The sequence below is a fragment of the Diabrotica undecimpunctata genome, chromosome 2, assembly GCF_040954645.1.
Source record: "Diabrotica undecimpunctata isolate CICGRU chromosome 2, icDiaUnde3, whole genome shotgun sequence".
Lineage (NCBI taxonomy): Eukaryota > Metazoa > Arthropoda > Insecta > Coleoptera > Chrysomelidae > Diabrotica > Diabrotica undecimpunctata.
In genome coordinates, this window is record NC_092804.1 from 19,441,659 (window position 1) to 19,467,330 (window position 25,672).

Sequence of the window (25,672 nt, forward strand, 5' to 3'; positions counted from 1 at the left end):
AGTGTACGTCGACGGTGTGCGCTGGAATTAATTGCGATTTGATTTGGACGTAAACGTTCAGCTGAGCTCACAGCGTACACATCTATAGCGAAATTATAATTGTATTTTTATATAATGTGATGTCTACCTAATTTTCTCTCGTGAAAGATGAAAACTAGTGAATCTAGTACAAATTGTAAGACAGTTCCAAATAAATCCCTGGAAAGTCTAAAATATTCTCGAAATTTTTCCTCGTTTTGAAACAATCTTTTTTTGACTGTTAATTTAAAAGCACCTTCTGTATTAAAACATAAAAAAATTTCGTTTACATTTTTACTTCTTTTATTTAGATTTGACATTATTAACTCTTCTTCTTCCTCCCGTTCTTGGAGTAATAAAATTATTGCGTTAAGTTTGGAAGAATTCATTTTCTAAATGTACAATCTTTAAGAGAACATACATGAAACTAATTTTTAAAATTGTGTTGAGAGCGACCGAATATATGAATGCGAACTAATCTAACAAACCGACTCATCCAAAACTGTCGAGTACAACAGATTTTGCTGTACCTGTATGCCGTGCGCTGTGCACTGTTCTAACAAACCGAAGCTTAAGCATGTCTGCCTGTTTGGGCTATAGTTTTGTAAATCTTACTTCAATCAGACGAGATAAATGGTGATCATCATTAAGAAGCATAACTCTTATATTGTTTAAAGTTAACATAACTAGTACTTGGATGTATTGTATATGTATGTATATATTTTATTAAGAATGAAAAAGGTACATATGGAAGAAAACCGCAAAGATGCTGAAATTTACGGTTGGCTTTCGCATTTTTTGCCTTTTTTTCATCTTTTTCGCGAGCTACGCCAATACTCTTTTTACCTTAATTTTATAATATTCACCCGCATCAAAAATAATAAAAACTTACTTTTCCATATGGATTCATTTTCATCAAACATATGACTTTCCGTTACAACATCAAATATGTAATCTTTGAATCCAGCTTCTGCTAAATCTTTTTCATATTCACTTTTCGGATCAGCTTTGTAGTAATAAGCCGATGTGTGATCTCCGTACTTTTTCCATTTAAGGTGCACGGCCAATTTGGCGAAAGCCTCATCCACCGGCTTATGGTCGAAACATGATACGAATACTTGACCTCCCGGTTTCAGCATCTTATAGATGTTCTTAAACGCTTGGCTAAAAAAATTATTTAAAAGTTTACACATGTACACAGTTTATTTTGATCGTTTTTTTATTGTTGAACTTGTTCTTTATATTGTAGTTTGATGAATCAATAAATTTGTTGTTTTCTCGAAGAAATATTGTATAGTTTCGTTTTTACTAGAAAATTACTTAATGAGGATCTAATCATCTATAAAATTATTATCACGGAAAAATATTTACAGCATTGTGAAATACCGAAATTTAACATTTATTATATTACCCGTATATAATCAGTTAAGGTTGATCTTCACCCTCGATTAATTTGTTTCTGATCCTAGAGATGGCTCTACTGCGGCATACTGCTGTGGTAATTTTTTTAACTTAATCGTAGATTTCTACATGATGACTCATATAATATTTTCAAACCCTAACATAAATTGCAGTTTTCTATCATTATATCAATTGGCTGAGTTGCCAAGTTGTGTAAACAGTAATTTTATCAAATACCCTATAACTTAATATACTTACTAGTAGACCAAGTAAGCAAAGATATCTTTAAAATCATCTTTATGTATAATACTTTACTGCTCTGCTGTGTCAGTCGGAATATAATAATTATCTAAACAATTTTATCGACAAAGAAATTATTGCTGCTATATCTGTGAATATCATATTACTATTAAATTGGTACATCATATTATATTACATTTTTGTTGATAGTTAAAAATTAAATGATCTGGTATTATGTAATATTTATACTATCTCAGTCTTTATAGATTAATACATTTTACTATGTCTTCCTCTTCATCAAATTAGTTCATAATAGAGATAGCAAGCAATTTTACTTGAATTTTACAATGAATCATTTACTTGAATTTACAGTCCGTAAACAAAAAATCCTTTTTGATTCGCTTTCCGTATCAGTTATTTTTAATGGGACTGATTGTATTTTTATTTTAATTTTGTTTAGGCTTTTTAATACCAAAAACTTCTTGTTTAACGAGATTTTTCATATGTTTAGGAAAAAATATTTAACGTTTTATTGCAAATATTTTCCACTTTTACAGTTTTTTATATTTTATGTTTCTTACCGGTAACTTTATTCTAAGCCGAAACATATTATTTTTTCCTATTGGGACAAAACTGTAAATTCAAAAATTTTCAAAAAATTCATAAGTATTTCTTATAATTATATCTTGATGCTGTAAAAAAATCTATGTTTGGTTTTTCCGCTTTATACTTGGAAAAAATTAGTTTTTTTGAGTTTTTTCAAAAACGAAAACATGAAGTTTGCTTAAAAGTTGTCAAAACACTTCTAGTCATCACATATACCTTCTCAAATTTTTTCAAATTTTTTGAATTTGGAGTTTGTCTTTTGGGGGGTGCAGATCAACCTTAAATTGACATAAACCATGTTAATGCATGTTTCAATACGCGTTTGTTATTTTAAATAATTGTATCAATTAACCATTTTTCAGTTGTCTATTAATTTGCCCTTTGTTACTTAGAATACTTGAAGATACTTACTTAGGATCATGTACGTTATGCATCGCAAAAATTCCAAATATGTGATCGAACCTATTTACAAACTCAGACGGCAATTCCTTATTAGCGATATCTTCAACGACGAATTTTACCCTTGGAATATTAATCTTGGATTGAACAAAATCTATCTTTTGCTTAGAAATATCCAACACCACAAACTCCTTGTAGTCTCCCGGCAAAATCGGCTGCAGACAGTTCGCCGAACACTTTCCGTCTCCAATACTAAACTCCAATATGCACTCACCAACTTTCCATTTTATTAAATCTTTATATTTGTCAAGATGTTTTAGTGTGCTAACGGTCGTCATATCGTTGCTTTCATTATATTGTTCGGGTAAAACCATCGCCATGTTTAAAATGTGTTTTAAACTTTCTGTTCTATATTATCGTCACCTGTTTACTAAACACACGAATAGTACTTATTGGAAGTTTTTTGTGGTTTTCACTTTTATATATAAAACATATTTGATTCACAAGTCGGTACGATAAATGAGTGATTTCCATACAATAAAAATACCATTTGCGATACTGATACAGTGAACAAAAAAATGATCCAATAATTTAGTTTAAATATTGGTTTTATTATTTGGTGTTTTAATAAAATACAGGTTTAGAATTAAATAAATAATTATCTAGATAGTAAGATACATCTTTAAATAAATAACATCGTCAAGAAAAAGAAATAAACAAAGTCAGCTCGTTCTAATAGGAATTTTCTTTTCGTTTTTTTTTAAGTGAAAGAACTATTTTTCCGACAAAAAATTGCATTTACTGAAAATTAAAGTGTATTTTGTAGGACTATGTGGATTTACCGTGGATCATATTTATCTTCAATCTAAACTTTACAAGTGTTAGCTTACCTATAAAAAGCTTTATTACAGTATCAACGGTATTTGACTCAAAAATCTGAAAAAAAGTATAAATCTTTCTTATAATCTTTTTATTTCAAATTTATCAACCATTTTTTTCTTTAACTGGTTACATAGGTCTTGTATTTTCGATTTTCAAAAAATCTATTAGTTTTTTTTGCTGTTAGCTGAGGGTGCTAAAATTTTCCGGAAAAGATCAGGCTACCACAAAGAGCGACAAATGCATATTACTGCATACAATATACTGCATACAAACTCTTATATCGGACCAGAAGATGGTAGAACTGTAGGAAGAGCTGAAAACAATAACATGGGACATCATCGGTCTTAGCGAAATAAGACGAAGGAGAGTAGCCCAAATTACTGTAAAATCAGGACACGTATTTTATTTTAAAAGAGAGGACACTTCAAATGGTAGGATTCATTGTACATAGAAAGCACACACAAAATATAGTTGAAATTATCAGCATAAGCCTAAGGATTGTATAACTCATCTTCAAACTAAATAAAAAATATAACTTTAAGGTAATGCAGACATGTGCTTCAACGACTATTCACTCAGATAAGGAAATTGAAGAGTTTTATAAGGACTTGAAAACAGCCATACATGCTACACCATCATATTACACAATATGGGCTTTAAGCAAGTTTATGCAGAAGAAGCAATAGGTACAATAGGACGATTTACGGACCTTCATGACGATTACGGACTTATAATAGATAAATTACAATCTGGTATTTCTTATAATAGACAAATTACAATCTGGTCACGGAAAAGAGAGGTATTAATCAATAGGCTAAAACAAAGATAAAGTAAAGTCAATTTTTTATTACATACTTAATAATTTTTACCTGACATGTCTTTAACTCCTAGGGAAGCAGGGGTGGCAAGTGAAGGATGGTTGGAGAGTTGTCGGTTCGGTGTGCTGAAGCTAGAGATATGTGGTGAGAAACTGTCTGCTGAACCAGAAATTGTCGAAGTCTTCAAAAAGGCCTTGCACAGCTTACTAGAAAAAGAAGGAATTAGAAAGAACCTGCCGGGATGTGATACAATGAAGGAAGACGATGTTAACAAGTGCTTGAGTGCAGAACGAATTAACAAACGGTGATATATTGAAAAAAACTGCATAATTCAGAAAAAACAATTTTATTAAACTAAAATATTTATTCCTGTTTGTTCATTATAGCAACAAATAATTTCATATCATTCAAATATAGTAATTGTTTTCCATCTTTTTCCATAATCTTAATATCTTTTGCGCCTTCCTTATGGTAATCCTCTAAGTATTCATCCCTCTGTTCTTCAGGTACCCTGTACTGCACGTGATTGAGTGAGGTAAATGCACCTAGAAATCAATAAACAATATTTTTATTGTAATCTTCTCTATGATGAGTGAGTGGTATACCAGTTACTTAAATCAGAGCACATTCCGGTCAGCAATTTTTCAAACATCGGTAAATAAAATACAAAAAATTTTATTTTCTATAATATTACAAAACTTAACTAGATGTAAATGACAAAATTCTATATATTCTCTCATTTATATCATAATTATTAAAAAAAGTAAATTTTTGTGAAGATAAAATATAAAGTTGAAGAGTCGGTGCAACAAGCCTGTCAAATAATTATGATACTGAAAAACAAATTACGTACAGATTATTGTTTTTTGCAATCCCCCAGTTTAAAAAAATATCGAAATAAGTTAATTTTTCACAGAGATATTAATTTATAAGAGCTTCGTAGATTTGAAGGTCCGAACTCAATTTTATTGCGCCTGCGTCAGACTGGTAGAAATTTCCCCTACAACCATGACTTTACCGTCACTGGCGAAAGAGCACAGGAAGTCAACTTTATCATTCATTTTTGATGAAAACAGCAAGTTTTTAAAATAAATATTAAAGATAATAGTTATTTATTGCACAAGATGATAAAATTGTACTTTATCTTCGAGAGCGTTTTTTAGCGTAGAGACGTCAGACAAGACGCTAATTATGCTCGAGAAGATAATGCGATTTTATCGTCGTGTGCAATATAACATTTTTTTCTATAGCAAGACTTCAAGTTCAGGTGAAAAATAGAATTTCAAAGAAAATTGTAATTTTTAGCACAAAAATCGCAATTGTGTTGCTCCGTTGCTAGGGATATGAATTACTCTGTCAACAAATGTCAAACAAATGTTACGTTTTGGTTTTTGCGGAGAATATTGTTGCGTTTTGTGTACAAAGTAAATAAATACGAAATGGACGGAAAAGAATTGACACAAGAAAAGGAAAACCTCCCATCAGATGTAGAAAATGCAGAGTTGGAAGCAGAAAGTTTATTGTTGCCACAAAAATCTAGGATGACATTTCTAAATTCAGCAAGTTAACCACCTTACTAAAAATCCTGAGTGGAGGATACAAAGCTAAAAAGTCCAAAATCCTGGAGTCAGATGACATTATTAAATTTCTGACAGAAGCTCCTGATGACGTCTATTTGTTGATGAAGGCTATTGCTATTTTTGGTGTGCATGGAGCGACTAGGTCCGATGAACTGTACAAGTTAGAAGTGTTTAACATGGACGACAGAAAATCGGTGATAATCGTTTCATTATCTGATACTAAAACCAAGCAGGAAAGGTCGTTTTGTATTACTGACTAGAAAAGTGGCCTGAGTTTCTTGGAAATTGTGAGAAAGTATATTGACTTGCGCCCCAGAAACGTACCTCACAGTAAGTTTTTTGTAAATTACCGACAGCAAATGTGCACTACTCAACCGGTGGGGATTAACACTATATAAATAATATCCCTAAGAAGATTGCAGATTTTTTGAAACTTGCAAATTCAGAAATGTACACGGGGCATTGTTCCAACAGTAGGTTCCAAAAAGCCACTTTTTCTATACATTTACGAAGAAATTGGATAATAATAAACCAATAATAGATTGATTGTCCTTTTACGAGTTCTGAGAACATATAAACATTATTGACCCAGTTCTAGGTAGACACAAAACTTGCTTTTTTCTAATGAATTAGCGCAGCGGTTGGTACTATAAAAAAACATTTATGACCAGTTGTGGTCGTAAAAACGATAACTTTTTGTATTGAGAAGAGGAGAACTGGCGGTAACATAGTATCGAAGTGTGTTTAGATACCAAAAGAGAAAACCTGTTTTAGCAGGCGTCTCAGCGGAAAACGGGCGGACAAAAAACTCGTTTTATTTGAGCTGAGATATATCGAAAATAGATATAATATATTTTCGTGTTCTACTAATAATTGTAGCAAAAATAATGGGAGATTATTGGTAATATGTTAACACTTTACCACCATTGTTTAGCTGTATGTAAATCTTTGTAATCTTACCCCTATTTTTGGGCTAACTTGACCGGGCTGTTGTATCTTCTTCTTCTTCTTTGTATGTCTTATCATTTAAGGACATTGGCGATGATCACGGCCCGTTTTACTCTGTGTGCAGCAGTTCTGAAGAGTTCTATTGTTGTTTTGCCACTCCGCTGCTTTAAATTTTCAACCAGGACGTGTGTCTCCCCGGTCCTCTTTTTCCTTCCACTTTCCCTTGTATAACCAATCGCATCAATTCATATTTTTTATTTCTTATTCTTACCAAAGTAGCTCATTTTTATTTCCTTTATCGTATTAAGTATTTCTTTTTTTTTTTCATCTTTCTTAATATTTCCGTTTGTTACGTGTTGTGTCCATGATATTTTCCACGTTCTTCGATAACATAACCTCAAAGTTGGCAAGTATTTTTTCAGTTTCGTCCGTAATTGTCCAGGCTTCAACTCCATATAAAAGGACAAAGAATACGTGGTTGGCATCTCAACACATTTATCTTATCATTTATCTTATTGAGAGCGCTTCTGGCTATCTCAATGCGTCGTTTTATTTCAAGGCCGCGGTCCCAGTGTTCACTTAGCTCACGTCCCAAGTAATTGTATCTAAGTACTTTCTCTAAACCATGGCTTAATTAGGCAACTAAGATCAGATAACGTCGCAAGAAAAACAAAACGCCAAATATATAAAACCCTAATAAGACCGGAACTCACATACGGCTCAAAAACCTGGACACTCACTAAAAGAGAGAAAACGTTGTTAGCCACATTCGAAAGAAACATCTTGCGACACATATATAAGGGCACAAAAGAAAACGGAATATGGCGAAGAAGATACAACTCTGAACTATACAAAATATACCAGGATCCGGATATTATAAAGTTCATTAAAATAGGACGGCTGCGTTGGATAGGACATGTAGAAAGAATGGAAGAAGGCGAAATACCAAACAAAATATTCAAACAGATGCCAGTAGGAAAAAACACAAGAGGAAGACCGAAGCTGAGATACTTAGAACAAATAGAAAATGATATGGCAACCTTAAAAATAAAAAACTGGAGAAAAAAAGCACGAAACAGATCAGAATGGAGAAGAATCCTGGAACAGGCCAAGACCCCAAAAAGGGTTGTCGAGCCAGTGATGATGATGAATTTCTCTAAAGCTTTTCCTTTGTCATCTTTGTTTCCAAACGTGATATTGTTCTTACTGTCAGTCATGATTTTTGTTTTTTTTTGTATTCAGTACCAATCTATATCTCTTGTAGTACTACGTAGTATGATTAACCAAAATTTGCAGCGTCTTCTTGTATTTGGAAAAGTATATATCTTATTTTGAAAATAAAATTTTCTTCTGAACGTTAGCTTTAAAGGTCTAAATTGTCAAAAATGTAAATCTTAAATGAGATATTTAACAATAAGAAATTTTAAGTGGATTGGTGACTTTATGTGACTGGTTTATGATGTGCTATCAATAATTTTTTAAAGAACTATAGCGGATTTGACTAAAAATATTTACGAGATGAAAATACAATAGAGTAATAAAAAATATACTTAATGCAATGTAAACTATTGTAAAACTTGTTTTATTAGATTGCCGTCCTCGATTTTAATTCATCTTAAAACAAAAATATGTATATTTAAATAATTAGTTTATATTACAGTACAATAACCATCTTATTTAATTTGTTTATTCTTGTTGCAGTTATATCCCATTATATGCATAAGCTTCTTTAAGCCAGGAAGTGTGAATTGCTGTTAAATATTATTTTATTATTTAGAATTATATATAACAGCAACCTTAATATTAGCTGATTTACAAAAAAAAAATATTTACAATAATATAATAATATAATTATACAAACGGGCACACTTATAATTTCTGACAAAATTGCCCCAACCTTTTGATTTTTTTTCGGTTCTTTTTCAAATTTGGCCAGCAGTGAACACAATTTAGCAGAAATACCTAGAGATAGTTTTTAATGGGAAATGTGTTTTAAATTTAAATTTTTCAGATATTTTTTGTGTTTGATACATTATAAATTAGTATTTATTTTAATTAAGTTCTTTTCTTATGATACAGTGTTTGTTATTAGAATGGAACGGATAAAGAGAGCATTGTGTGAGAATGTGTTTCAAACCTCTCCATCTATTACAGTCTGTAGTCATTCTCCTCCACGATCGACTTCCAAGAACATCTCTGGGGTCCTCATCGACATAATCCTCCCATCGCTTTTTCGGTCTTTTGATATGTCATTTCATGTCATTTTAATATGTAATTTTTCATTGTATCCTTGCCAATTTACTATTTTCTATTTAATATTGTAATTATTTTCGATCTTCAAATGGCAAGGAAATATTTTAAAACATATACAGTTGCTAACACAAGATTCATTATTCTAGTTTTTTTTGGCCTTAGCTCTATTTTTCCTTGTCCCCCTTACTCGGAAGGGACCGCCCCTAAATCCATTGGGAATAACCGAATAAAATACTGCAGTAGGTGGTCGCTGCTATGGGAACTTAACATATCTCTAGAGTTTAATACCAATATGAACAACTGGAACTAGCAACCAACAAATACATTCTGAATTCCTGTTTAACTACTTGAAGACAACATCAGAAGCCTTAAGTATCATTTTATATTTTGTAAAGCTATAGGCAAGATTGGCTTTGTTTGATTTTAGTTTAATAATGCAATTTCATTTTTATATTTATTTATTTACAATAAAAATATGATTAGTTAATATTTTGGTTTATTTGTCCCAGCCAAACTCATTTTTCAGATTAACTGCTAAGACAAGATGCTCTTACGCCTGAGAAACTGAGCTAAACGAGACCTTACAATTGGCTCCCAAAGAAAGTTGTGAGTTTTACTGTTTTACATTGGCTCCTAATTTTCGGAGGTAGTTATATAGTTACAATTCAGCTTGGTTAAATCAAAACCATACCAGACAGAAAGTCAGAAAAATATTAACACTATATTAACTGAATTACCTAGCGATGAAGAAAATTCTGAAATATTTTGTAATAAAATCAAAGACATCATTATTTACACTGGTACCCAGTACCTCAATGGAGAAAAACAACATCAAAAAAAAAAGTGGAGAATGGAGAAGGAGATCAAAGCTGCTAAAGAGAAGTAGATAAAAAGTGAAGGTGAAGAACTGTAAGAATTACATAAAAAAATATGACATATTTAACATACAGAAGACGGTTAAAGAAATTAGTGGAATATACAAAAGAATACTTGATGATTGAAGTCGCCGAAGTTCTGACAATTGATGACGAACAACAAGAAATAATTTGAGATAAGGAAAATTAAAAGTGAACTGAACAAAATATATACAAGTTAAATATAAGAAACCGACGGATATATATATATATATATATATATATATATATATATATATATATATATATATATATATATATAATACCCCCAATATTTAAAAACAAGAGTCTTCAACCAATGTATACTTCCTGTTCTCACCTACGGTTCTCAAACTGGACGTTTACAAAGGAAAACATGGAAAAAATAGCAAAGACCCAAAGAGCTATGGAAAGACAAATGCTGAACATCAGGCTATCAGACAAGAAAAGAAATATTTGGATCCGCAACAAAACAAAAGTGACCGATATATTAACGCAGATAGCAAAACTTAAGTGGAAGTTCGCTGGACATACCATAAGACAGAAAGACGACAGATGGAATAAGATGATTATACACTGGAGACCATATAGTTACAAACGAAAAAGAGGAAGGCCACAAATGCGATGGTCAGATGACTTGAAGGAACACGCAGGCCCGAAGTGGATGGATACAAACTGCCTACAATAGAGAGACGTGGAAGAAGGAAGAGGAGGCCTATGTGCAAAATTGAACAGCAAGGGCTGTATAGATAGACAGATATATTTATTTATATATATATATATATATATATATATATATATATATATATATATATATAATGACGGTAACTAGTCTTCAACACTAGATATCATAAGATCTGAAATATTATATCTTCTTCTTCTTCTTTTTCTTCTTGCTTTTACAGCTCGGGTGAGTCTTCGCCGCATCCACTACGGCGTATGGCATCCACTATACATTTTTGTACCCCCATCCTAGATAAATCGGATTCAACATCATCCTTGAATCTCTAAAAAACACTGTCTTTAGCACTCTGTCTTCCTCTGATCTTACCACATGACCTGTTCATTTTATTCTGGTAGCTTTTATGTCTGACAATGTTTTCAGAATCATACAGAGTCACCAATTCAGCACTGCGGTGCCTTTTCCACTCTCCTGTCAATTTATCTATTTGAGATCCATATATTCTTCTAAGATCCTTCCTTTTCACTAATTACTGAGATTCAATTGAGTAGAAGTGATAAATACATAAAAAATTGAATTGAATGACAGAGAAGCAATTCACATTTTAAGTTAGTAAAACGTATCAAGAGGTGCTCGAGTACAAAAATGAAATATGGACAGTTAGCTTTAATGTACAACACAGATTCATATAACGTATGTACTTAACCGATACATCGTTTCTCAATTTTTTTGCAAATAAAATAAGAACGGTTTCACTCTGGCCCAATCTGAAATTATTGAAATCATTCCAATTTGGCACACCCATACGAAGTGTCGTGTTCTAGCGAGTTAAATGTATACTTACTCTTTCTTTCCTCATCGTTTTCAAACCAGATCGGGTAGTCGTTTTCAACATGAAATGAATATGATTCGAACCCAGCAGCATCAATATCTTTTTTATATGATTCTTCAATATTGTCGCTATAATAATGAGCAGACATCATGTATCCGTACCTTGACCATTTCGGATAGTTCCGCAAACGGTGGAAAGCGTTATCCATCGGTCCGCGTTCCAAGAATGATATAAATGCTTGACCGCCTGGCTTAAGCATTTCCTTGACGTTAATGAAACTCTGTCTAAAATAAAAATATACATTAGATTCGCACGTACAATAGAAATATGTCGCGATAATATGTCAAATTATCTAATATATAAAATTTCCCTGTCACGATGTTGTAACGAAATATTTTGCCTACCATAGAAGTATTAATACAAGGGGTAGAAAATTGAGGGAAGAGAACCTATGGGGGTGGAGAAGGGTAAGCAAAATAATCGCTACTTGTGCGAACGGGCACTCAGGCTTTGGTAGGAGAGCTGGGGTCGTGAATAAGTAAAAGACAAGAGGGTTTGGATTGGGGCAACTACAGAAAAATGAAATAAACGGTCATGAATCTCTTGGGACAAACAGAATGAAAATAAACCGAAAACACCTCAAGAAATTTAATATAGGGCGCCACTTGAGGTGCCTAATTATACCTATTACAACCAGCTAGTTGTAACTGGAGATATAATTATCAGAAATACAAAACATTCAAAATCTTTTTCAAATTAAACTCAAAAAAAGGTTAGTAAAAAAATAAACAAAATGTTGAAAAACATAATTTAACATTTATTTTTGTGTCACCACAAACAGTTACAAAATATAGAGAACATCTTCTTCTTAAAGTTCCATCTCCTATCGGAGGTTGGATATCATAACGGCTATGGTCACTTTGTTAGCTGCTGCTCTGAAAAGTTGTAGTGAACTACAGTTAAACCATTCTCTAAGGTTCTTCAGCCAGGAGATGCGTCTTCTTCCTATGCTTCTTCTTCCTTGGATCCTTCCTTGCATAATAATTCTCATCAGCTCATATTTTTCTCCTCTGGTTATGTGACCCAAATATTCTAGTTTTCTTCTTTTTATGCTGTTCATAATTTCTAACTCCTTATTTAGACGTCGTAGTACCTCAGCATTGGTAATCCTTTGAATCCACTGAATTTTTAATATTCTTCTGTAACACCACATTTCGAACGCTTCTATTTTCCTTATGTGTTGTTTCTTCAATGTCCAAGCTTCCATTCCGTATAGTAAGATAGAAAATATGTAACATCTTAGAGCCCTCAATCTGAGATGCAACTGAAGGTCTCTGTTGGTAAGCATTGTCTTCATTTTCACAAATGCTTGCCTTGCAGTTTCAATTCGGACTTTGATTTCTCTGCTTTGGTCATTTTTGTCATCAACCCAGGTTCCCAGATATTTATATGTCTCTACTTTTTCTATTTGGGTTTGCTCTATCATTAATCTTTCATTTCCATGTTGCGTTTTTGAGACAATCATGAATTTAGTTTTTCTCTTATTTATTTTTAGTCCGTATCTAATGCAATAATCGTTAATTCTATTTACCAATTCTTGTAGCGATTCCAGAGTGTCTGCCATTATAACGGTGTCATCAGCGAATCTTATTTTATTTACTATTCTTCCGTTTACGGGGATTCCATCATCCAGATCCGCTATCGCTTCCTGGAATATGGCTTCGCTGTACACGTTAAACAGTAATGGTGACAGAACACAGCCCTGTCTTACTCCTCTCTTTATATCTATATTTTCGGACTTTTGTTCTTCTATCTTTATATTGGCCTTTTGATTCCAATACAGATTGATAATGATTCGTAAGTCTCGTCTGTCTATATCTTTGTTTCTCAGTATTTCTATTAGTTTTTCATGTCGGACCCTGTCGAATGCCTTCTCGAAGTCGATGAAACAGGAATAAATATCTAGGTTCATATCTAAGCACCTTTGAGAGAGGACATTAAAAGCAAACAATGCCTCTCTCGTTCCCAGTCCCTTGCGGAACCCAAACTGAGTATCATCCATATCATCTTCTAGTTTTCTATATAATCTTCCATGAATCACCTTTAGAAATATTTTGAGGGTATGGCTTATTAGTGATATTGTCCTATAGTCTGAACAACCTTTGGCATATACTGTTTTTGGTATTGCTACAAAGGTGGACACCAACCACTCCTGTGGGATTTTTCCAGTTTTATATACTTCATTAAATAGGTCCAGAAGTACAGGTAGAGTTTCATCGTCTAGACATTTCAGTAGTTCCGCAGGTATTTCGTCTGGACCTACAGTTTTTCCATTTTTTGCGTTTCGTATTGCTTGTTCGATTTCCTCTATTATGATCTCTGGCCCCGTTTCGCTGTCGATTTCTTCCGGTTCTCGCCGATTATCCTCAAACATATCTGTTATGTATGTCTTCCATTTTTTTAATTTTTCTTTAATTTCTATAATGATTTTTCCATTTGCGTCTTTCAGAAGGGCATCTTTCTTTTTTCTCAGTGTATTTGTCATTTCCTTTATTTTCTTATGCATGTTAAAGCTATCATACTGTTTAGCATATGCCTCTATTTCACTGCATTGATTAGCAAGCCAAGTGGATTTGGCCTCTTTTATTTTCTTTCCTATCAATCTCTGTAGTTCCTTGTATTTTGCTTTACTCCTGCCTTTATGTTTCCTTCTTTCCTCCATTAGATCTAAGATTTCTGTAGTCATCCATCTCTGTTTTTTTCTTATTTTTGTCTGCAGTAGCTTTTTTCCTGCCTTTATTAAAGTTTCCTGTACCATGTTCCATTTGTCATTAACATCTGTTGTTTTTATCACGTCTTGTTTGATTTTCTTTAAGTTATCATTTATTTCTTGTTTTATTTCTTGTTCTTCATAGAGAACATAAAAACACTATATTAATAGTCACAATTAAAAAAAAATACAGAAAAAACTTACAATTGTTAATGGGCGACAATTTGTAGCAGAAATAAATTATTACAAATCAAATTAAGTGAAACTATGCATAGTGGTTAACCTTCTTTAAAAAACAAAAACAAAATCTCAAATATGATTAGGTATTTACCAAGTGTCAAAAATAGTGCTAACTATCATAGGTTAATACTAAATTTAAAACAAAACTGAACAAATAAAATGACAGCTAAAAGTCAAACCATAAAAATTTACTACTTTAAACATTACAATTTTTTTTGTATGAAAGCAATTATTACGTTTATTTAAAAAAATGTCTGCTTTACTTTTAAAATCTGATCACAAAAAAAAATTACCTGAGTTTCACTGTATAACTTTCAATAACTGGAACAAAAAACTACATCTTCAAACTGTAAAAAAAATATCCCTAAACGGCTGCTTAGGACATTGCGGTTTGAGGTGGAAACTGGCACATTGGACACACCATGTAAACGCTTCTTAAAAACTGGACAATGGAAATGTTGAAATCTTTATAAACACATTACTTGAGTAAAATACCACTTCTCTAACATATTTGTCGGTTTTCTTTTTGACCGACCTCTAAAACGTCTTCATTCTTCCGTTATCTCTGTCAACCTCATCGACTGCACTTAAAACTCAACACTGCTACTATACTGCACATTTTCACTCACACAAGACTTACCTACACAGTTTTCGGCCATCCATGATTATTGTTTATGCATCAAGTGTAGTAGTAACGTTCACAATTATCAATTTTCTATTTCTGTGCAACTCTCATAATAACTATTAATTATTACTATTTTATTCATAATAATAAAATTATTAATTTTAAGTGTATTTGGCACGATTAGATCAGTTAATGAAGTTTTATTTAAACAAGTGATTTACATAACCTTAAAAGTACTCAACACGTGTCACGAGCTCCAACCAACAACGGCTTTTGTGTTGTAAGTATACTTTTTTATATAATTATTTGAATTTTTTACAACTATTGTTTCAAATTTTTTTTCATAAAACTAATATTTTCGCTATAATCCTGGCCGTAATTATAATTATAACGTTTTCCACTATCCATCTCACTAATATATGACGAACAAAGAACCATTTATGACCGCATTTTGCTCGCAGTTTCAGCAGGACAAGGTGGGTTCTTCTTTTTGGATCCACCGGGTGGAACTAGCAAAACATTCCTTATTTCACTAATTCTTGCCGAAATACGATCAAATAATGGCATCGCATTGGCCGTTGCATCATCGGTCATTGCGGCAACTATTTGATGGAGGCAGAACAGCTCATTCAGTATTTAAGCTGCCACTAAATATTTAAAATAACCCTGACGCAGTGTGTAACATTAAAAAACAATCGTCCATGGCTACCGTGCTAAAACAGTGTAAAATTATCATCTGGGATGAATCTACTATGGCACACAAACATTCAATTGAGGCGTTAAACGGGACATTGAAAGATATTAAAAACAACGACAAACTATTTGGCGGCACTCTGTTGGTGCTTTTAGGTGATTTCAGACAAACACTTCCCGTCATTCCACGTTCAACATACGCTGATGAGATCAACGCTTGCTTAAAATCATCTCCATTGTGGCGTAATGTTGAAAAAGTACAGCTGAAAGTAAATATGCGCGTTCAAATGCTTCAAGATCCATCCGCTGAAACATTCTCAAAACAACTCTTAGATATCGGTGATGGAAAAGTTGGTACAGATGAAAATGGATACGTAAAATTACCGACCGATTTCTGTACAATCGCTGATTCGCAAGATACTCTCATTGAACAAATATTTCCTGATGTACACACACAGTACATAAATCATGAGTGGCTTGCGTGAGTGGGATCAGGAATATAAAAATCAACTGGCTCAACTATTAATGTAATTAGATACACGAACGATACAGCAATTCTGTCAAAAAATATTGAAGCTGTCCAAATTCTACTTGATCGTATTCACGAAGTAGGAGAGGAAGTGAGCATTAAAATAAACTCAAACAGAACAAAATTGTTAGTCTTTAGTCGTAATCCACATCTAGATGAAGAGCGTCAGTTAAATTGACGCCAAGTAGAAAAATTTCACAAAATTATACATTTGGGAACTATCATAATGGACCAAGTAAATCCAGACATATAAATAAAACTCAAAGAATGGTTAAGTGCTATATTTGGTCTGTACTTTTGTATGTAACAGAAGTATGGAAGGAGGGTCACCAAAGCTAAAGAATTGCGTAAGACTGATAATCACCTAAAAATGTCCTATCTGGAACATATAGTGAGGAGAAATCGATATAGAATACTACACTTGACCTTTAAAGGTAAAATAGAAGGCCCTAGAGATGTAGAAAGACAACAGGTTTTTTGGTTAAAAAACATTCGTGAATGGACTCAGATATCAAATGCAGGACAGTTATTCTATGTGGCAGAACCGATTACCAGCGTCAGATAATTTTGATATGGCACGTGAAGAAGAAGAACCAGAAGAAGAGAAGGCGTGGAACGAATAATAGTTGAACAACAACTTAGCGGGCAAAAGATACGAAGGAAGATCTCCAGCACGATGGTCGGACCAACAAAATAGCATGACTGGTTTCTCATTCTCCAAAGCAAAATAACATGCACAGAAGAGAGATAATTATATAGACATAGTCAAACAAATCCCATGACGCCACTACATCCGTACGAAGGAGAAAACATAGAGGAGGATATGTAGCATAGACGCACAGGAGATGTGGCACATACAAAGGATAGTTGAAGAGACAAATTGAACAGAATAGACAAAATGGACACCTCTCTCTCTCTCTCTCTCTCTCTCTCTCTCTCTCTCCCTCTCTCTCTCCAATGGCTCTATAGACCTAATCGAGCCTTGGCCTCCTCCAAACTGCCCCTAACAAAGGAGGCATAGGAGTCGAGCAAATTTTGCGCGTCCGCTGCCACTTCATCTTTTCACCTTTTCCGTGACTTTCTTTTTAGTCTGGCGCCCTGAATTTTACTATCTAGTGCTTTTTTGGCAATCTGTCAGTCTCCATTCTCACGACATGAAGTTTCTGAAGTTTAAAGAATTCTGAGATCGGTGCTTCTTTGAACAGTTGGTAAAGTTCATGGTTGTACCTGGATCACCATACTCCATTTTAATTAATAGGTCCAAATATTTTTCTCAGGACTTTTTTTTCAAAAACTTCCAGCTTTTGTTTTGTGCCTTCTGTCATCACCCATGTCTCGCATCCATAACATACTATTGGTCTTATAATAGTTTTGTAGACCCTAATTTTCAATCTCCAGTGTGTGTTTTTGGAGCGGAATACATGGACGAGTGAAAAGTAAGCTTTGTTTGTCTTTACTATTTTTCTTTGAATTTCTCGTTCTTTTGTTCCATCCGTGCTTAATGTAACTCCAATATATGTGAAACTTTTTACAGTTTCAACATCGTCCTCTAATTCAACTCTGTGTCTGTTTCCCCTCGCTCTCGTCTGTGTTAGTTTTTTGTCTTTTGAATATTTACTTCTAGTCCAGTCTCTTCTGCCCTTGTTTTTAATTATGAATATATTTCTGATGCCTCTTCTGTTCTACGAGACATGATGCTAATGTCATCGGCATAGGCGGTAATCTATTAATCCCGATTTTTCAGTCACTAGGGATCTTTTCCTCATTATCTTGTTCATAAGCATATGTATTTGTCTTACTAGGTGTTCGCCACCTAATTTATATAGTTTAGAGGGGACGTTTTCAATCCCTTGGAGCCTTGTTGGACACAAAATGGACACCTGCTGAGAATAAAATGCAGTAGAACAACAAGAAGAGTAGAAGAAACTAATGGTGTCAAGGAAAAAGGCGGAGCGAGAAAGATTCGAAGAAATAAAAGATTCGATTGGGCAGTTAAGATTCGAAGAAATAAAAGAATGTCAGAAAATAAAATTAAAGTGAGAGGCATGGGTAAATAAAACGTAATATAACTTATCAAAATCTGACAACTAAAAGAGTAAAAGAAACGGGGAAAGAAATAAGAAAGCGTTAAACAAAAATTCCAATGCTCAAAAATTGTTAAAAATTGATATCTTTTATATATCCTTTAATTTAAAAAATGCAAAAGAGGGAAACTATTCTTACCTTGGATTCGGCACCATGTGCATTACAAATATACCAAAAATGTGGTCAAACCTGTTTTTCAATTCGTCTTGAAGCCTTACCGTAGCAATATCATGTTGTATGATCTTACTTCTAGGAATATTTAGATTTTTCTTCATATGTTCTACCATATCAGGTGATATATCTGTCAGAACATATTCTTTGTAATCTTTTGGTAAGGCTGGTAGCACCGACTTAACTGAAGTATTTCCATCTGCCGCACCAAACTCGAGAATGTTTTCATTCTTTTTCCATTTTAGTAGATGTCCGTATTTCTGCAATTTTTGTTTCGTTAATATTTGAGTAGCAATATTTCCCTTTATCCATAGATTAGAAGTCATTTTTAAGGTAGAGATAAGTCTAATCAGCGATGCAGAAAGCTGTGAACTGTTGACTCAACCGATGATAAATAGATTTGTAGCTTTTAATTAAAAATACTAAAATTCGTTTATTGTCATTGACGTTGATAATTATCAAGATTTATATAAACCTAATTTATACATAAAGTGCATTTATTATTAACATAAACTTAGATTACTAATAATACTTAAATTTTATTTGCATCAGGAGACGAGATGCAAATTACACTGTTTAACACAAATTCATCTTATTAGTTATGGGTTTAAAAAAATAGTAGGATAGGAAAATTATTTTATTATCTCTATTTTTTTACAATACACTTAGTGCAGTTGTCAGAGATTTGACCCCTAAAAATATCAATTTTGGGACCCCAAAAAAGATGCAAAAAAGTTATCCACTTTTACCCCCGGGTTTCCCTCTAAAACTAACGATTTACCAAGAATCTGTACTCCATAGAAAAAATGTTTCAAATAAAAAATGTAGCCGAGGTAATTTTCAACAAAAATGTTTATTATCACTTTTTGTGTAGAATAAACCGTTTTTCAGAAACAACGCTTGAAGTGACCGTCGATTTTCAATGTCAGTTGCGCGCGCGACATCCATATTAAATAAAATTTGTATCAAATCGACTTTAAAAATTCGATATCTTTTGATCAGAGTGTCTTATCGACAAAAATTCGTTTTAAAGGTGAAGAGTGCTTTTGTATGAAATTTCTGTATTTTGCCACAAATGAAGTCAGTTTCTACAAAATCTGTTCAATTGCTAAATGTTGCGCGATTTTTGCAATTTTTTACGATTCTCGTGGGTGTATAGCACATCCAACAGCTATAGGACTCTTAGAAGCATCTATGTATAAAATTTGGTCAAATCTGTTGTTAGCAATTAATTCTTTAAAGTTTTGCCTTAGAAGTTGTGGATTTGTCTGGTGCTTATCATAATTATTTAACGAGAGATTAAAATCTGCTTTCAATTTATTCCAGGAAGGTTTAGGTGATATTAATATTGCAGAAGTGGCTGAAAAAAACGGAAAAAACGATGTTATTCAGATGTGGTAGAGATACTGTGGCATAGATTGAAGTTTAATAGGAGAAGGAGAGTTCATTACTTACTAATTTATAAGCTGGGTTTTCGGTATTAGCTCAGATTCGAGACGAATATTTTAAAAGGAATATAAGGTTGAATGCTCGAATAAATGAACTTTGATCAAATAAAAGGCATATATCGAGCACAGTTTAATTTAATCTTGCCCAAGTACTTTCGATCACTAGATCATCTTCAGGGGCATTTCGTCAATTGCGGCATATCCGACAAGAACAAAATGTCATAAACATATAATTGTACATCACACTACACTACAAAAGTAGTGTTGAACTAACGGAAAGACAAAATATTGAAAGTGAAGCTAACACTTAAATTTTTAAAAAACCGACGGCAACCAGGCGGCGCAAACAAGTGGATTAAGTAGACTTAAAAATTTGAAAGCCCCTGAAAAACCTGACCCGAACATGGCATTTTTTCAAAGTTTGCTACCCCATTTGAGCAAGTTTAGTGGAGAAGAAATACTTGAGTAACAGATGGCGGTTCTTCAAACCATATCAAATATAAACAACAAAAAAAGGATCACTGGCCATCCTCTACAATCCAATGTAGACACTAACTACTGGCGTTCCCATCCCAGTTACTCTTCCTATTCACAATCATCCTTTCACAACCATTCCTTTTCACAACATCAAGTCCAACAATATTTTCAACCAACAAACACTACACCTCAACCGTATAATCAACACAGAAACTAACATTAATTTTCTCCATTTCCTCCAGTACCATCTAGCACCCTTACAACGAATCAGTCCCTTTTGAACACCCCCTCACAACATGTACCACTCGCTCATTGCTCGACATCCTCTCAGCAACATTCACACACTTCTTTAGCTTCAGATAACGATTATCATGCAAGTTCATAGTGTTTTGGATCTAAAGCTGAAACAACAAGCTCACTGATGTCAACGCCTTCGTCCCCATATAGTGTTGATTTTTCAAAATAAATAAACAAATAATTAGTCTTTCATATATTTTTATATTATAGTTATGTTTTATGTTTATGTTGCATATTATAGTTATGTATTTATTTTCCTTATGGTCATTTCTTTTTTTCATTTATGGTGATTTTTTTGTGCCTTTTATAAGTCCAATAATTTAATAAATAAATAATTAAATAATTTTATTAATTTTCGATATAACTGTTTCATTTTCACATTAAAACCATTGAAACACCACGAATTACAATCAACTTATTCTAAAATATCTAACATTTACCTTTAAGTAACAGCCAACATTTCCACTGGTTGAATACAGTTTCTCATTTTTGTATTTTGACGCTGAATGACTTCTTTCAGTCGACCATGTAGTTCGTCAAATGATGAAATTGACATACGGAAATAATTAAAAAAATTTAATTCATCTTTCTTTAAATCTTCAAATAATGTGACAAATATCCCAACATCGATCTTTTTGCGTTAATAGGATGGATCCAATGAATTTGGTCCATCATTTCTCTTTTTTCGACGATAGAGTAACCACAACGCTATAATTTGATTTCGCTCCATATCTACACTGCACCATTTATTTTACGAAATTATATTTAGTGTTATAAGGTAAACGACTCGGTTAAAACTGAAGTACGGCAGCAGTGACGCCTTGTGTGAAAGCACAATCAATTCTGAACGTGCGTCAAAACTACCGAACGTCAAAACCACCGAACGTTCAAATTCTTAGTGTGTGAAAGGAGCGTGACAGTACCTACTTTTACAATGTCAACTGATTAAATGATAATTGTCATTCCAGGTTAGTATTTTCAGACATTTTACAGTAAAAATTAAATTTTGTATTTATTGTCATAAAAATATTTTAAATATGCCGTATACACCGAGAAAGATATACCGAGATATTACTAAATTATTTTCAATTAGAAAAAGAGGCTGTGACAACTTTATTATCAGTTTTTGCCATTCGTAAAGTAAATTTTAAATTATTCTAAAAAATATTAATAGTATTTTAAAAATACTATACATTTTAGCGTGTTGCCGAGGCGTTAGGAGTTTCGTTACCAACAGTAAGACGATTGGCAAATGAAGGCATTCAAACATATGCTAGCTATTCTGAGGCAATGAGTACTTCAGTATGTGATAATCTAGGACCTTCATTAACCAATAAATATAAACGTGTTAATAGAACTCGTGTATATTAGAACTATTTAAACTATTTCCACTATTTAATGATAAATCTTCACAAAATTAAACTATTGGCTGCCACAGAAACTTATAGCAAACTTACTTATCCGAATATGACCGATTTCAATCAATGCAATTGCCAGTAAAATTTTATATCTCGCAGTCAACACTTAAAAGATTCTAGGAGGAAGCGTTATTTTATATAAACAAACATTCCAATTCCATACATTTCCACTTTCCTTGGAATGTATAGAATAGGATATAATATGACAAAGTGCCGTTCCAATGCGCAATAAAAATTTATATACAGGACGAGACCTCTAATATGTAAATTACAAAAAAATTGAATTGTTAAAGTTTTTATTCTACATTACCTTTTCACATTTAGCCGATTACGATCCTGCAACTGCCAGATTTAACTAAAATGTCATGCAATAATTCTCGATATTCTTAAAATCCTTCAGAATATTCGCTCCGTGCGTGACCATGGTAGGGGTACCTTGAAACGATGCCAGCGTGGGTAGCGGCGAAATATGACAAAATTGGAATCATGGAATCTTTTTACGCAAAAATTTTATCAAAAATGTGTGCAAATACATGTTGCGTATTTAATTGTGCTAATAATAGCAAAAATAGTAAGTGTAGTTTTTATAGGTTCCCAAAGATTGCATATAAATTGGAGAAAAGAAAAAGATGGATCCGTGCTATTAATATGAAAAAGTAAATATCACATATCTCATTTTTATGCAATTGAAATAGGAAATATTTAAATAATTTACCTTAAATGATATTTTATAAGGCTTCAAGCTAACTAAATAGCATAAAATGGAATGAAGTAAAATAAAATAGATTAAAATAAAATTGAATTAAATAAAAAGATTAAAATGGAATAAAATAAAATATAATAAATTCAATCTAAAGTAAATTATATTAAAATTAAATTAAAGTAAATTAAAATAAGTGATGAATTGTTAGATAAAATTAAATAAAATTAGATAAAATAAAATATATTAAATTGCCATAAAAAAGAAAAAGACTAACCAAGAAAGAAATGGATTAAGACTATTCTAAAGATAAATATGGCAGCAAATTCTTGAAGACATGAAGGTAATGGCACAAAAACAAAATAAAATATACACAACATACACATTGGTAAATAAAAAAATAATATAATTTAGCCAAATCTGACACCTAATAGAGCAAAATAAAAGGATACAGAAGAAAGGAAGCGATAGACGAAAATAGCAGTGCTCAAACATTGTTAAAAAGTGATATATCATTTAAGTATCCTTTTTAATTTTGAACATACAAAAAAAGTAAAAGGTCTTACCTGGTATTTGGCACCATGTGCAATACAAATATACCAAAAATGTGGTCAAACTTGTTTTTCAATTCGTCTTGAAGCCTTACGGTAGCAATATCATGCTGTATGATCTTACTTCTAGGTATATTTAGATTCTTTTTCATATGTTCTACCATGTTAGGTGATATATCCGTTATAACATATTCTTTGTAATCTTTTGGTAAGACTGGTAGCACCGAGTTAACTGAAGTATTTCCATCTGCCGCGCCAAACTCGAGAATCGTTTCATTCTTTTTCCATTTCAGTAGATGTCCGTATTTCTGCAATTTTTGTTTCGTTAGTATTTGAGTAGCAATATTTCCCTTTGTCCATAAATCGGGAATCATTTTTGAAGGAGAGCTATGTCTAATTAACCGATGAGTAATATTGTGAATGTTCACTGGTCGGAACGAACTAGCTTTTAAATAAAAATCTTAATATTTGTTAATTTTATTGAAGGTAAATTAATATTAAGATTTATATATTCCTTATAATTTATTATTAACTTATACTTAAATTTTATTTACATTAGGCGACAATATGTAAATAACCGTATTCTACAATTTTTTTAACGTCTCTCTCACTTGGGTTGGAGAAAAAAAATCGAATATGATAGAGAAATTATGTTACCTTTAACCCTACAATGCATACTGTATCATAATTGCCTCAAAACATTCTTCTTCTTTTGGTGCCTATCCTCTGTGGATGTTAGCAATCACGTTGGTCCATACAACTTTGTTGAGAGCTGCTCTAAATAGATGTATGGTAGTCATTCCTACCCACTGTCTGATGTTCTTCAATTACGATATCCTTCTGCACCCTTGAGATCTTTTGCCTTCTATCTTGCCTTATAAAATTAGTTGAATTAGTTGATACTTCTCATTGCGCATCACATGCCCTAAATATGCCGTCTTTCTCATATTCACGATCCGCATAATTTCCAGATCTTTATTCATACGTTGGATCACGGTGTTGTTTGTTACATGATGGATATAGGAAATTCTGAGCATGCGGCGGTAGCACCACATTTCGAAGGCTTCTAATCGTTTGGATGTTGCCTCCGTAAAGGTCCAGGCTTTGACTCCATATAAAAGGGTAGAAAATACATAGCATCTCAAGGCTCGTGTTCTTACATCAATGTTCAGGTGTCCATTACATATAATCTTCCTGAGGCGATTAAAGACAGCTCTCGTCTTTTCTATACGACATCTTATTTCCTGTGAGTGGTCCCATTCCTTATTTAGGCTGCATCCAAGGTATGTAATTTTGTCGATTATTTTCAATGGTTCATTATTAGCTGTGAATCGGTGCTGTATTACGTCGTTTTTACTTACTACAAGAATTTTGGTTTTCTTACAGTTTAATTTCATGCCATATCTGTCACAGGCTTCCACTACACGGTCTATTAATGTTTGCAGATCCTCCGCATTATCAGCAATCAAAACCGTATCGTCCGCATATCTTAAATAGTTTATGATTTCACCATTGATTTTTATACCTTCTCTAAACCATCAATAGCTTCCCTGAACAGCATTTCCGAGTAAGTATTGAACAACGTCGGTGATAAAATACAGCCCTGACGTACTCCCCATTTTATCGTGAATTCTTGTGAGGTTTCGTTGTCTGCTCGTACAGTCGCCCTTTGCTGTAAGTATACATTTTTAATTAGGCGTAAATCTTTGTCATCAATACTAGATTCTTTCAGTATCTGAAATAATTTTTGATGTTGCACCTTGTCAAATGCTTTTTCAAAGTCTATAAAGCATTCGTAGACTTCGCAATTTACGTCTCGAGCCCTTTGTATCAATATTTGTATGGAAAATAGGGTCTCTCGCGTTTCCAGTCCACTTCTAAACCCAAACTGAACACTGCTAATGTTTTCTTCAAGTTTTCTATATATGCGAGAGTGGATAACAGAAAGAAGGATTTTGAGTGCATGGCTCATTAAGCTTATAATTCTGTAATCAGAGCATCTGGTGGTATTTGCCTTTTTGGGGAGAGGGATGAACGTGGAAACTACCCAATCTGTAGGAAGTTCTGCAGTTTCATAGATTTTGTTCACTAGACTCGTTAGGAGTTTGAGTTCGTT

The 25,672-nt window shown here is 32.9% G+C and overlaps 2 protein-coding genes across 3 annotated transcripts in view; one reads left to right on the forward strand and one right to left on the reverse strand.

Annotated features, from left to right (window-relative positions):
- The window catches only part of oaf (BRICHOS-like domain-containing protein out at first), a 788,141-nt gene that overhangs the window by 18,834 nt on the left and 743,635 nt on the right, over positions 1-25,672 (forward strand). The window lies entirely within an intron of this gene.
- Positions 4,695-23,994, reverse strand: LOC140434289 (juvenile hormone acid O-methyltransferase-like). Of its 2 annotated transcripts, none has more exons than XM_072522440.1 (3): positions 23,572-23,994; positions 11,565-11,836; positions 4,695-4,909 (listed from the first exon to the last, which is right to left on the reverse strand). In XM_072522440.1, exons 1-3 carry the CDS (start codon positions 23,928-23,930, stop codon positions 4,728-4,730), a joined length of 813 nt encoding a protein of 270 aa, XP_072378541.1. In that variant the 5' UTR covers positions 23,931-23,994; the 3' UTR covers positions 4,695-4,727. The 2 variants fall into 2 exon arrangements, with proteins under 2 accessions (XP_072378541.1, XP_072378542.1); XM_072522441.1 differs by lacking the exon at positions 23,572-23,994 and adding an exon at positions 18,633-19,055.

Coding starts and splice junctions, on each gene's coding strand:
- LOC140434289 (XM_072522440.1), bottom strand. CDS start 23,930: ATGATTCCCGATTTATGGACAAAGGGAAATATTGCTACTCAAATACTA. Junction 11,837..23,571: donor CACATGGTGCCAAATACCAG/GTAAGACCTTTT, acceptor TTTTTATTTTAG/ACAGAGTTTCATTAACGTCA. Junction 4,910..11,564: donor AAACGATGAGGAAAGAAAGA/GTAAGTATACAT, acceptor ATTGATTTCTAG/GTGCATTTACCTCACTCAAT.